This window comes from Eriocheir sinensis, chromosome 5 (assembly GCF_024679095.1).
Source record: "Eriocheir sinensis breed Jianghai 21 chromosome 5, ASM2467909v1, whole genome shotgun sequence".
Classification (NCBI taxonomy): domain Eukaryota; kingdom Metazoa; phylum Arthropoda; class Malacostraca; order Decapoda; family Varunidae; genus Eriocheir; species Eriocheir sinensis.
Genome location: NC_066513.1, coordinates 21,503,615 through 21,515,791, shown reverse-complemented (window position 1 = coordinate 21,515,791; position 12,177 = coordinate 21,503,615). Strand labels below are relative to the sequence as shown.

Here is a 12,177-nt window from a genome sequence, read left to right as displayed (position 1 = left end):
AGGGGAAAGAAGCAGAGGAGGTCGATGACTAGGAACAGGAGGCGGGAAGAGAGAGAGAGAGAGAGAGAGAGAGAGAGAGAGAGAGAGAGAGAGAGAGAGAGAGAGAGAGAGGTTGAATATAAGGAGTAACCATAAGAAAAAGGACGAGGACGAGGACGAGGACGAGGAGATAGAGGTAGAAGAGAACGAGGACGAGGAGGAGGAGGTGGAGGAAGAGGCAGTGGAGGTGGAGGAAGAGAAGAGTAGGAGGAGGAGGAGGTGGAGGAGGAGGCGGAGGAGGAGGAGGAGGAGGAGGAGGAGGAGGAGGAGGAGGAGGAGGAAGAGGAGGAAGAGGCAGGCGTGCGTGCGTGCGGGAGGGAGCGGGCAGGACTGCTGGTCGGGTGGTGTAGGCAGGCAGAGGCAGTCTCACCGCGGCCAGAGATCTTATTGATCGGCAACCAGTTATGGCGCACGGGGGCAGTGGGGGGCCATGTGGTGCTGAGGCTCGCCTTGGATATTCCTTCATTGCTGTCTAACCTGCCCCGCCTAGTCATGCCCTAATGTCTGCAGAGGTGAGTGGCTTCCCCAGGCGTTCGAGTGACCACACATTAGACGTGTAGCGGCCCCCGTTTTGCCGTACTCGTGGTGAGAGTTGCAGCCACCTCCAAGATGAGAACACCGTGGCGGGGGTGAGGGGCGAGCGAGAGAGTGAGAGAGAGAGAGAGCGAGAGAGCGCTGGATGCTTCACCACCACCACCACCGCTACTGCCGCTGCTCCTCCTGCTGCTTCTCCTGTGTTCCTGCTGCTGCTGCTGCTGTTGGTGGTGGTGCCCCTCGGCTGCAGCGTGCCCAGTGAGCCGCCGGGGCGTGCAGGATGTGAGAGTGACGGTGTGGTGCCGGCCGCGGTGCAGACAAGGCGGTGGTGATGTGATAGAGAGGAGCAGTGGTGGTGGGTGGCGGCCCGCTGCGTCCACAGCCTCGACGGTTCACCTTCAGAACACTTGTGGAGGCCGAGGGTTGTGTTTGCTAGAGAGGAAAATACAGTGTTTTATATGAAGCCCGAGTGAAGGCGCGAGTAATGAAGAGTCCTCTCCTCGGGCCTGGGGAAGGCGGCCTCGTACAGTGCCAGGTAAAGACAGGTATTTGATTGAGTGAAAATGTATATAGATCCATCCTTTGTGTTACCCATCCCCAGAAACACCTGAGTTTGTATGACGTGGTGAGAAAAGCTGAAGATAAATGATTGAAATTGAACCGTGTGTAAGCGACCGAGTGACCCAATTTGAGGCTTGGCCCAGGCCCGGCCCAGCCTCAAGCGCCCCGCTGCGAGAGGCCCCGAGATTGTTCCCTTGGTGCCAAAAGGCAGTGTCACCACTTGTTGGGACACAATTGGTGACATTTCTTGGGCAAATTTTCGCAACCTTCGCTAGGGTCTTGCAGCCACCTTCTGATTAGTTTAATTGGATATAATTGGCAAGTATATGGACACTAAATTTTTTCCATCGTACTAGGAGTGTAGGCCTTGATGTCTTAAGAGAGTGCCTAGCCAACCATTGATTCTCAACATTGGTACTCAGTAACGCGTCCCCACTGACGCTCAACTAACCAAATTCTACTAAAATTTTGTTCTCTCACACCCTTACAGATTAACAAAAGAAAACACTATACATTTAAAGGCCTGCAGTCACACGACCAAGAAGGGCGGTAATCGGAATTAGCTTGTCATAAATATAAAATGAAAGTGTATGTCATCCCTCCGCGGTGTGGACCATGGCAGAGGCTAGCTCAGACCCTGCGAACTTGCTGGATGAAATTTACACCTCAATGATCATTCCCTTGATCAGCGACCTACAGCAGATCAGGACCTCAACCCGAGAACCAATGCCTGCTCAAGTTAGTATGAATCTCTGTTCTGTCAGCCGGCCTCACCCCGGCCCCCCGCCCCCCGCTGGCCAGGAGCCGGGCCGGGGCGGGGGTGCCTTCACTCATGTCCTCACTGCTAGGCCATCACACCCACACCAGGTCTGAATAGGAGCAGTAAGCGTCATTTCACTCCCCATCCTAGCAGTGAGAGCAGTGCTTTTCCAGCCAGGGGTCGCTGCCGGGAGGAAGGAAGGCTGAGAGATGCCTCCTCCTTCCTCCCCACTGTTCTCGCCTTCCCTCACTCACCTTTCATGCCTCACCACCTCACCCTAACGCCCTAGACTCACCTGCATCATCAGTTTAGGCTCCACTCAACCTCCTCTATTTTCCCTTATGTCTCCCGTAGAGTCACTAGTCGAGTTCCCGAGTTTCCCTTCACTCCCTTTACTCCCGTGCCCCTTAGTTCCCTCCCATCACCTGGTCATGCACACCCAAGTCTTAGGGAACCCATTTAAGTCTCCATTTTTGTCACCCATCGCCCCCATCACCCAGACGTCCCGGTGCTCCACCGTGTCGTCTCCATTGCATCAGGATCATTCATGTCTCAGTATGCTCGTTGTACGTTGACTCGTCTGTGGATTTTGCATTTTTTGTGCTGTTTTAATATAAGGTAAGGTTAGGTTCCCCGGCCGGGCGCTCTGTCACCCCCTCCCCCTCTCCCTTCCTCCCTTCTCTCCCTCCCTCTCTTTCCCTCCCTCCCTCCCTCCCCGCCTGCCTCCTCGCCTGCCAGTCCACGCATGCGTATCTCCGTTTCATAATCACCTCACAGACTGCAGTGCATTTCGTTCGCTCTCATTAAGTTCTTTGTTGGAAAAAATATAACTTGGTGCATCTTTGATGTGTACACTGTCGATTCTTGATGTCTCATACCTCCCCTTCACCTATCCTCCATCTCTCCCCTCCTCTTGGCCCCCCGTCCTCCTCTTCATCCTCATCCTTTCCCTTTCCTCCTCCTCCTCCTCCCCTTCCTCTTCCTCTTCCTATTCCCCCTCCTCCCCACTTCCCTACCCTCCCTCTCTACCTTGCATGTCTGATGATGAGTTATATATTGTAATTTATGCTGCCCTACATTAACCTCTCACGGCTTCCTTGTGTATTTCATGCTTAGATTTCTTTCCCACCCTTGATGCGAGGGATGATGTAACGTGAAGTGACGTGACGTGACACTGAATCACGACTCACGTAACCCACACACCTGCATGCCACTATCAGCCTCACCTCTTGGTCACGTCAGGGCACTCACGAACACGAACCACTCCACAGACACGAAGGCAACACACAACCAACACATGAAAGTGTTTCATCCTTCCTCTGTCTCTGCCTTCCATTCATTCCTCACACTTAAGGACACGCAGCCACGCCACAGACAGATGATCGTGACAACACACAACTAACACATGCCCGCCTTTCTTCCTTTTACTCCGCCTTTCATTCATTCCACACACCCAGACACGCAACCACCTCACAGACTTACAATCACATGACATTATTATTTTTTTCGCTTTTTTTACTTACCCATTCATTCAATCGACTCTTAACTTTCTTCATTCATTCCACAGCTTCTCGGTATATTATAAGAATGCTTGAAGTAATGTCACACAGTATGATATAAAATTCATATTCAAAAGTACAGTAATTTTCATCTTTCTCAATAGCAGATTTTTTTGTTGTTGTTGAAGTCCACAATATCAGAGCAAATTGAAAACGTTTCCCAGTTCCGCCCCTCCCTCCCCTATCACATCCTTATCGGGCCAGTAGTATCACAACGTCACTTGTTTCCTTTTGCCATATTTTCTTACCGCGGAAAAATTCTAAGGCCTAAAGTTTATTATTAAAGCCTTCAAGAATTCAGCTCCTACATAGGTAATAGAAGAAGCCAAGGAGAGGTCAGATCGAGAGCAGCCTTCTTCTGCCTTGCATCTCACTCAGTTTAAGTTCTTCGCCATCTGTTTGTTTTTTCTTCTTGTATTCAGGAGCAGCAAGCCACGGAAGTTTTTCTTGGTTAGTCTTCGATGTTTTCCCATATACCGCAAGAAAAAGAAATATAATAACAGTAGTATTGACCTCAACCCCCCTCTTCGTCACCTGGCGGCACTTAACACCAGTTCATTGCGGTTTTAGGAGTAGTAATGTTCCACACTACGCTTGTCTTCACCACGCCACGCCTTGACTACAACTTATCATAGTATTTATCATCATATCTTTTTAATTGACACCGCACAACGTCACCACACCACATCACCAACCACATCACTGCACCACATTTAAACATAGCAAGCCACACCATCACCAACGGTATACACCACAACTCCATTACGTATTTCACATTCTATCACACATGGTTACAGAATTATAACACACACACACACACACACACACACACACACACACACACACACACACACACACACACACACACACATACACACACAACACACACCGGCATTCTTTCACATATATAATCTCTCTGGTTTCTTATATTAGTTCACACTAACCCAAACCACCACCCCCAAAAAAAGCAATGATCATATATAATTCCTTTCTTTTAATATGTAGGAAAACTATAACACCTGGAGAATGGCAACACACTCTTCACTTACACCTGTGCTCTCTCACCTCCCCCCCACCACCACACACACACACACACACACACACACACACACACACACACACACACACACACACATGATCACAAATCTACGTAATCACAGTTTTTATGCTTACTTGTTGACTTTAGCCGTCATGTGATGTGTTTAAGTGTGCTTGTGTATGTGTGTGTGTGTGTGTGTGTGTGTGTTTTATATATACACTATTTGTTTTTTGTTTTTTCCATTGACTTGAAGGTGCTTTTAGTTAACTATATTGATTGTATTTCTGTTTCCAAGTGAATGTATGTTTGAATGTCCTTTTGTCTCTTTGCCTGCTCGTTCTCGGCATTAGTTTGTGAAAGTAACGGGCTTTTTTCTTTGTTTGTTTGCCAAGATGATTTTTTCCAAATATGTAAAATCAAAGAACTAGTGGAAGGCATTTATATACTAGCATGCCGAGCGGGAAACCTTAATATCCAATGGGCTTTTCAGCTAATGCATGTAAAATTATATTAAATGAGCCTCTTCGTTTATATTATTTTAATTCATCATTTTTTTAAATAATATCATTATCATAGGTTCACATGCATTCTGTCTTTTCCATGGTTTTGGAAAAGGAAAACTTTTTTTTTTGGTTTATTAAGAAAAAATATCTGTAATTCCACATCCGCGACCCCCAGCCCTAGCAGCCCAACCAGCCCAAAGCCTTCCCTTCCGCGTCACTTATTTAGCCACAGTGGTCACAGAAGTCGCCCAAGTCTGTTTTAATCCTACTCAACTTGTGAATGCAATGAGGTTGTTCTAGTAGGTGAGAGAGAGAGAGAGAGAGAGAGAGAGAGAGAGAGATGGGTATTTTGATTTCTTTAAATTAATTTCTCACAGGAATATCTGACGCGCATGCGCGCGCGTGTGTGTGTGTGTGTGTGTGTGTGTGTGTGTGTGTGTGTTGTAAGTGTGTGTGTGTGTGGGTGTGGGTGGGTGTGGGTGTGGGTGTGGGTGTAATTGTGTGCGTGTGTGCATGATTGTGCATTTTTCAATGGTTTGAATTTCTCAGAACTGTTAAATGTTTCTTTGTATTTTTGTTTCTTTGTAATATAGTAATACTAGTAGTAGTAGTAGTAGTAGTAGTAGTAGTAGTAGTAGTAGTAGTAGAATGTGGTGATATTTTCTCGTCCTCTCCATACAGTACACCCAAGAACATGTTTTCTCCATCACTCATTCTCACCAATTTTTAGTCCCATAATCAACGTAAGCTTAACATAGTATTATTATACTTTTAAAATAGCATAAGATATTTAAAACATAAATCCTAACTCCCAAATATAAATTAAAAGGTAGATTAGATTATACGAAACCCGAACAGATGTTTTGCAGAGGCGCATCAGTTTTTTTTATTTTTTTATTATTCAGATTCCGCTAAATCATATAAGTGTGTGGACTGCCATGTCATTGTATTTATATTTTTTCAACACATTCCTTAACTGTGATCTGATGCTTCCTTCAAATTCGTCTCTTTTAAGGTTTCGCATTGCCGAATGTGATACTTTTAATTAATTTTAGCATAAATATTGGTAATGTTATTTTTTTTATTTCAGGGACTGTATGATTACTGTCTTTTTGGTGTTGCTTGCGAATGGTTCGGCTTTTCTTTAAATTTAGTTATTTGCTTCTCTGTTTTTTTTCGTGTTTCCTTTCATGATATTTCTCTGTTGAGTTTATGATTTCGATCCTAAAATTACCATCACGCCTCCCGCCTTCCCTTAACACATCCTCAAGACGTGGTGTAGTGAGGTAGTTTCATAAGCATTAACATTTATTCCCCCCCCCCCCCCGAAAAAAAAAGTAAAAAAAATAAGATACATCAGTTTCGTACGCAATGAAATTATGATAACACGCTTTTTGGCTAATTTTGTTATAGCAAAGAAAAGTTAGCGGAAGAGTTAAAAATTCCTTAATCAATAATTTTCTAATATTTTTGAGGATTGTTAACTTATTCAGGATGAGAAAATCAGCGAAAAATATCAATTTTACATAAGTATTGATTTGTTAGTATTACTTTTTTTCGGCATTTCAAGCCATAGGGAATACGTGTAAGCAAGGGCGAGGTAAATTCCGTAAGCAGTGATTTTAAAGGATCGTTAAATTAGCATGGGAAAATTAGAGATAGATAATTTTCCGCAAGTATTGATTTGATAGTCTTAACTTTTATGTCCGCGTTAAACCATTGAGCAAAGCATCACTATAGGCATTCAAACGCATGGGGAAAACATATAAGCAAGGGCGAGGTATGAATGAGGGAAGATTTCACGGTCAGGACGCCCCCGCACTGACGGCTCGGCGCCTCCTCCTTCCCGGACGACCAGCGGCGCCGCGCACCGCCGCCCCGCACCGACACTCGGCCTCCTTGGGCCTGACCTAATGGTGGTGTTTATGCCGCGCTGTCACCCGTGAATCGCGGTGCACCTTGACTGGTCGTGACCTTTCATTAAACCCGTCATCACTGCTGCTTGTCATAATGACGCTCAGCGTCCTTTAATTATTCAACCATTGGCTTTTTTTACGGAATCCATTTTTTGTTCGTCGAGATGTTGTGGCTAAGTCTGTGAATTCGCCATTAGTTTCGGTTTGTTTTTGTTTTTTAATCTGTTAGCCATTGAATTTGCTTCACTTGAACGTAGCCCATTTTCTTACGGAATCAATACATTTTCCCGTGTCGGTGAAGTTTGTAGCAATTTCTTTTTAGTGTTAATTCTGATAGTTTTTCAGTGACTTATATCATTCCATTTTTTTTCAATCTGCTTCTCTTTATATATTGGACTTTTCTCACAGAATGAATTACCGTTTCCCTTTCGTTGTGATTTTGAATCAGCTGGTAACACTCGTCGTCACTTCCTTTAATGTTGTTCAATTGTTCAAGAGCGCCAAATGCAGCCTGTTTTACTTTAGCCATTATTTTTTTCCTCTGGGACTCAAAAATTATTTCCCGCCGTTATAACCAGTAAACTTTAATTTTCATGCCCCTCAAATGATCGCGGATCACTTGCATCGGCAGGAAATATGGGTAAGCGTTCATCCACGAAGGCGATTTGACGATTATGATTAACTGTGCGCTAAGTGGCTAACAAGCATCAAAATTACTCCCTCCAGCATTCGCCAATCAAATATATTACTACTCACCAAACGACCACCAACCGAACACCCGAAAATAGCACAAGGGCGTTGCTTAGTCACCAAATTAACCAATGATAACGATTTGGAAAGGTGAAGGTCTATCGTGAGTAACGTGAGTAAACGTGAATAAGAGTAATGTGTGTTATAAACTAGAGATGTCCCGATACCACGATGCTGGCCGATACCAATACTCTGGTACTTACAAATGGCCGATATTTTGCCGATACCGATACTGATACATTTTTTTATACATATCTAAGATTATAAAAGTATGCTGCTTCTTGTAATTTAAAATTATAATTAAGGGAATTTAGGGATAACTATAACTGGATGGTCTCGAAAGTCGACAGTAAAATAAAGTCTTGAATCACGTAATAAATACCCCAGAAAAATATCTGAGTATCAGCCATATCTTCACCTTGCCGGTACCGATACCGATACAACAAATAATGGCCAATACTGCCGATACCGATACTGATACTATCGTCATATCTCTATTATTTACACACACATTAAACTTGAAAAAGGGGAGCAAAGGGCGTAGATTGAAAAACTCCGCGCATGTAAATTGTTTGCAGTCTGTAGTCATCCTCAACTTAATGTTTGCACAGGAAGAAAGCTTTAAATGCCGAAGAGCAACGAGAAGGGGGCCACAGAGAGTAGGGAGGGGCATTAGACTCGTATTATCAAACGTTTCGAGCTCTTGTTACGACCGTCTTTGAAGGCCACATTGGAGACACGTCGGATTATCATGAGTGTTTTCCTGGTCACGGCACCTTCCACAACTACCGCCAGGCTCAAGACACCACCCATGGAAAACCCCAAAACCTAATCGAGAGCCTTTTTAAATAGTTGTACTAAGGTTTGGAAGAGTTAAATAATATGGGCCTTATCCACGTATTAATCTGCTTGGCCTCTCGTCGGCAAGTCATCCTCAGCTCAAGTGGTGGGCGGCAGCAGGTGAGTGGAGAGGAATGCTGCCGGAATGTCGGAATTCGGCGCGATCATATAGGTAATGAAGACGTGCTGTTAATTTATCATGTTTGCAGGACGAGCTTTGAGAGCGAAGAGGGTGGAAATGTTGCAGTTTACGGGGAGAATAGCTTCAAATAGTTCAAAACAGTAGATGCGTGAGGATTTTAGTTATTTTACTTTTTCAGTACAGGTATTCCACTAAGTTACTGTTTCGACAAGCTCTCCAGTTATTTATTCTGCGACTTGCAATCTTTCAAATTATCAGTCGATTTTGATTCATTAGCTCTATTTTAATAATTTTCAGTTTTGTTGACGATTTTTGTGATGGAATCGATTGTGGTGTAGTAAAAATTATTTGTTAATTGTATCCACTTATTAGAGGGAAACTTTAAGTTTCAAGTTCTCTCTATCTCTGTCTATCTATCTATTTACTTATCTTTATTTATCTAGCTTTACATATACATGTGTTTCCTTTATAATCGGGCTTACAAAAGTATTTCAAGTAGCACAGGCTAACTATAAAATCACTAATTTAATAAGGTTAGGCTGTCGTCGGCAACACAGTACTGTCAATGAAAGAGCGTACTTCCCCTTTCTCTGCCATTTTTATTTTTCATTGATTTATTTCGCTTATTTCAGTATGATATTTTCTCTCATCAAATGCGTTAATAGGTGTGTGTGTGTGTGTGTGTGTGTGTGTGTGTGTGTGTGTCCTGTTAACACCCCTTGTCCCTCACACCTGTCTACCTTCTCCAACATTACCTGTACCCTTGATGAAGTGTCCCCTCTCTACACCTACTAATCCACCCCAGCTGCCTACTCATCTAGCACAGGCGCTAACACACGCATAAAACTCACACTAACACCAGGGTACATTTGCGTGGCCATTCACACTTTCCTCCCTCAGCTTACAATCGATTTCCCACTACTGCTGCTGCTGCTACACGTCCCCCCCCCCCCTCCCCCTTACGCCTCGCCTCACCTCTTCCCTTCCTCACGCTCTGCCTGCCTTTCTACTGTGTGTTCTATGTGATTTGTGGCAGGGATTGCATAGGTTGTATTGATCACCCCCGGGTATGACCTGACAGAGATTCACTCGGTTATTGATCGCCGCAGAAAAGGGAGGAAATCCGGGCCTTTGCTTCTTTTCTCTGTGTTGCATTGAATCTGTTAGTCATCCTGTAGGTTATACGTCCTTTTTTTGGTATTTTCCAGCCTAGAGTGTATATTTTTGTAGCATTGTAATCCCTGGAATGGATTTTTGGTGGCATTACACCCTAGTCTACGGTTGAATCACGTTTTCTAGCACTTTTACTCGGGCGGTCAGGGCGGACTCCAGCAGATGAAACGTCCCTTTAATTATATTTCCTTATTTTTTCTCTCTGGGTTTTTCAGATTTAGGTAGAATCTAATTGATGATTAGGATGTTTTTTCTATGTTACCTTTTTTTTGTAAATCTTAGAGTCTGCCAATAGTTACCAAAGGTGTGCCTGCTATACTGTGTCTCGTCTGACTTTCTTACTAATATTTTTTAGGTATAGACATTTTTTTGCTTTCTAATGCAGTGACAGTCTCGTCTCCCGTTGCCTTCTTGTAACCACGAACGTGGCACTGTAACTTATGTGGCGACTCTGGGCCTTTTATTCTGTTATATTTATGTAATTAATTATTGTTTTCTGTGGTTATTGAGGTTTACATTTTCTCCTACAGTTTCGTTTTCATGGTGGTTGTGTTGTAAGTTACTTATATGCTTTCTTTCATTGTTTTAAAAGTGTTAATTTGGTGTTAATATCAAATTTCCCGGCCCAAGCTATCAGTGCCTCGCCCCAGTGCTGCTGATTTTCGTTGATAATTACGATTTTCTGTAGTAGTAGTAGTAGTAGTAGTAGTAGTAGTAGTAGTAGTAGTAGTAATCCTAACTATCACATGTTCATTTGGAAAATTTGTTTTTATACATTAGTCGTTTTAGAAAAAAAAAATTTCTCTCCCCATTACGTTCAAGAGATTATTATATTTATTTCATCTTTAGTTCTACAAATATGATGGTTACATTTCTCCCATCAGATTTGTCAGATATCTTTCATTAGTTCCGCCAACACACACACACACACACACCACAACTGTACAGTGTTTTGGATGTCTACCAGTTCGCACGCACCATTATTAGTAATTTTCATATTTAGGGAGAACCTACACATGCAAGAAAATGAAATCCTCTCACAAGTAGTTACTGATACACCTCCATCCTTTATTACGTATGAGCGGATTTAAGATTCTACACAAGTTCATTTTCCCTGAGATTTTTTTTTTCTTTCTTTCTTTTTCATGTGAGTACTAACTGAACTGGTGTGTGCAAATTGGCAACCAGACCCTACCCACACTCTAAGTTCTCACCCCCTCCCCTGCTCTGCCCCTCAACTGCCTCCTCACCCCACTAACCAGCCCATGTCTCCACAGGGTAAGGGGAAACGCCCATATAAGGTATGGGACAGCGGGCGCCAGGTACGGAAGGGGCTCGTAGTGGCCAGCTTCAACGAACTTATAGAAAAAGGTGAGCAAAGATGACTTGTCTCTTGTTTTTATGCACACACTCATTCACTCCCTCATCCACTCACCACTCGTTTACTCACCTACTCATTCACTCACTCGCCCATTCACTCAGTCCCTCATTCTCTCACATTCTTTCAGTCCTTCACTCACTAATTCACTCATTATCTCACCTATTCAGTTAGTCACTCACTCCCACTCACTCTCATTCACTCATTCTCATATATTCAATTAGCCACTCACTTTTTTTACTCATTCCCTCATCTATTCAGTCACCCACTTTCTCACTCACTCACTCATTCATTCTCTCTCTTATTCCATCAGTCATACTCATCCACTCATTCACCTATTCTGTCACTTATATAATGTCACTCACTCAACCACTCATTGCATCTCTCTTTCTCTCACTTATTCAGCCACTCACTCCCACACTCACTCACTCTGCTTTGCTGTATCATCCTACGTCAGAATCTTCTTTTCTTTCAATAAACCTACAAGAAGATTAGAAAGAAGCATAGAAAATAATCAAATGATGTAATTATTTATATGTAAGCAGTGTTAATGATTGAATATCCTTTTTTTATCCCTTTTCTCTCTTTTCTATGTTTTCGAATTTCTATGTTATGTAATTTTTTTTTCGTTTCATTATTTTGGAATATCGTTTCCGCGTTCTCTTTCCGGCTTTACACCAAATCCTCCTCCTCTCCCCCTTTTATCTAATTGTCGTCCGTGCTTTTCCTACAGTGTTCCATCCGTTTTTTTTCTCTATCTAGTTAACAATCGACATCCGCCCCTTTAAACACCTTGACCTCCATTTCGTACTTCCTCATACCTGTTTGTTCCCTCTCCCTCTCTCTCTCTCTCTCATATGCCTTTAAACGTCTATTTGTCTTAACATTTCCACTCCAGTCTGCCCTCCTTACTATACTGATTAACCACCTGATTTACTTAGTCACCCTGTTAATTCATGGGTTTTTTATAATGTTTCATCACC

General features: G+C 43.3%; 1 protein-coding gene across 6 annotated transcripts in view; it reads left to right on the top strand.

Moving 5' to 3' along the window:
* The first annotated feature begins 310 nt into the window (after positions 1-310).
* The window catches only part of LOC126985177 (atrophin-1-like), a 37,053-nt gene continuing 25,186 nt past the window's right edge, over positions 311-12,177 (top strand). Inside the window, exons 1-3 of one of the 6 annotated variants that reach the window (XM_050839767.1) lie at positions 311-551; positions 1,625-1,872; positions 11,094-11,187. In XM_050839767.1, the coding sequence (XP_050695724.1) occupies positions 1,750-1,872; positions 11,094-11,187 (217 nt within the window). In that variant the 5' untranslated portion in view covers positions 311-551; positions 1,625-1,749. The other 5 variants (XM_050839735.1, XM_050839778.1, XM_050839743.1 and 2 more) reach the window with 5 other exon arrangements.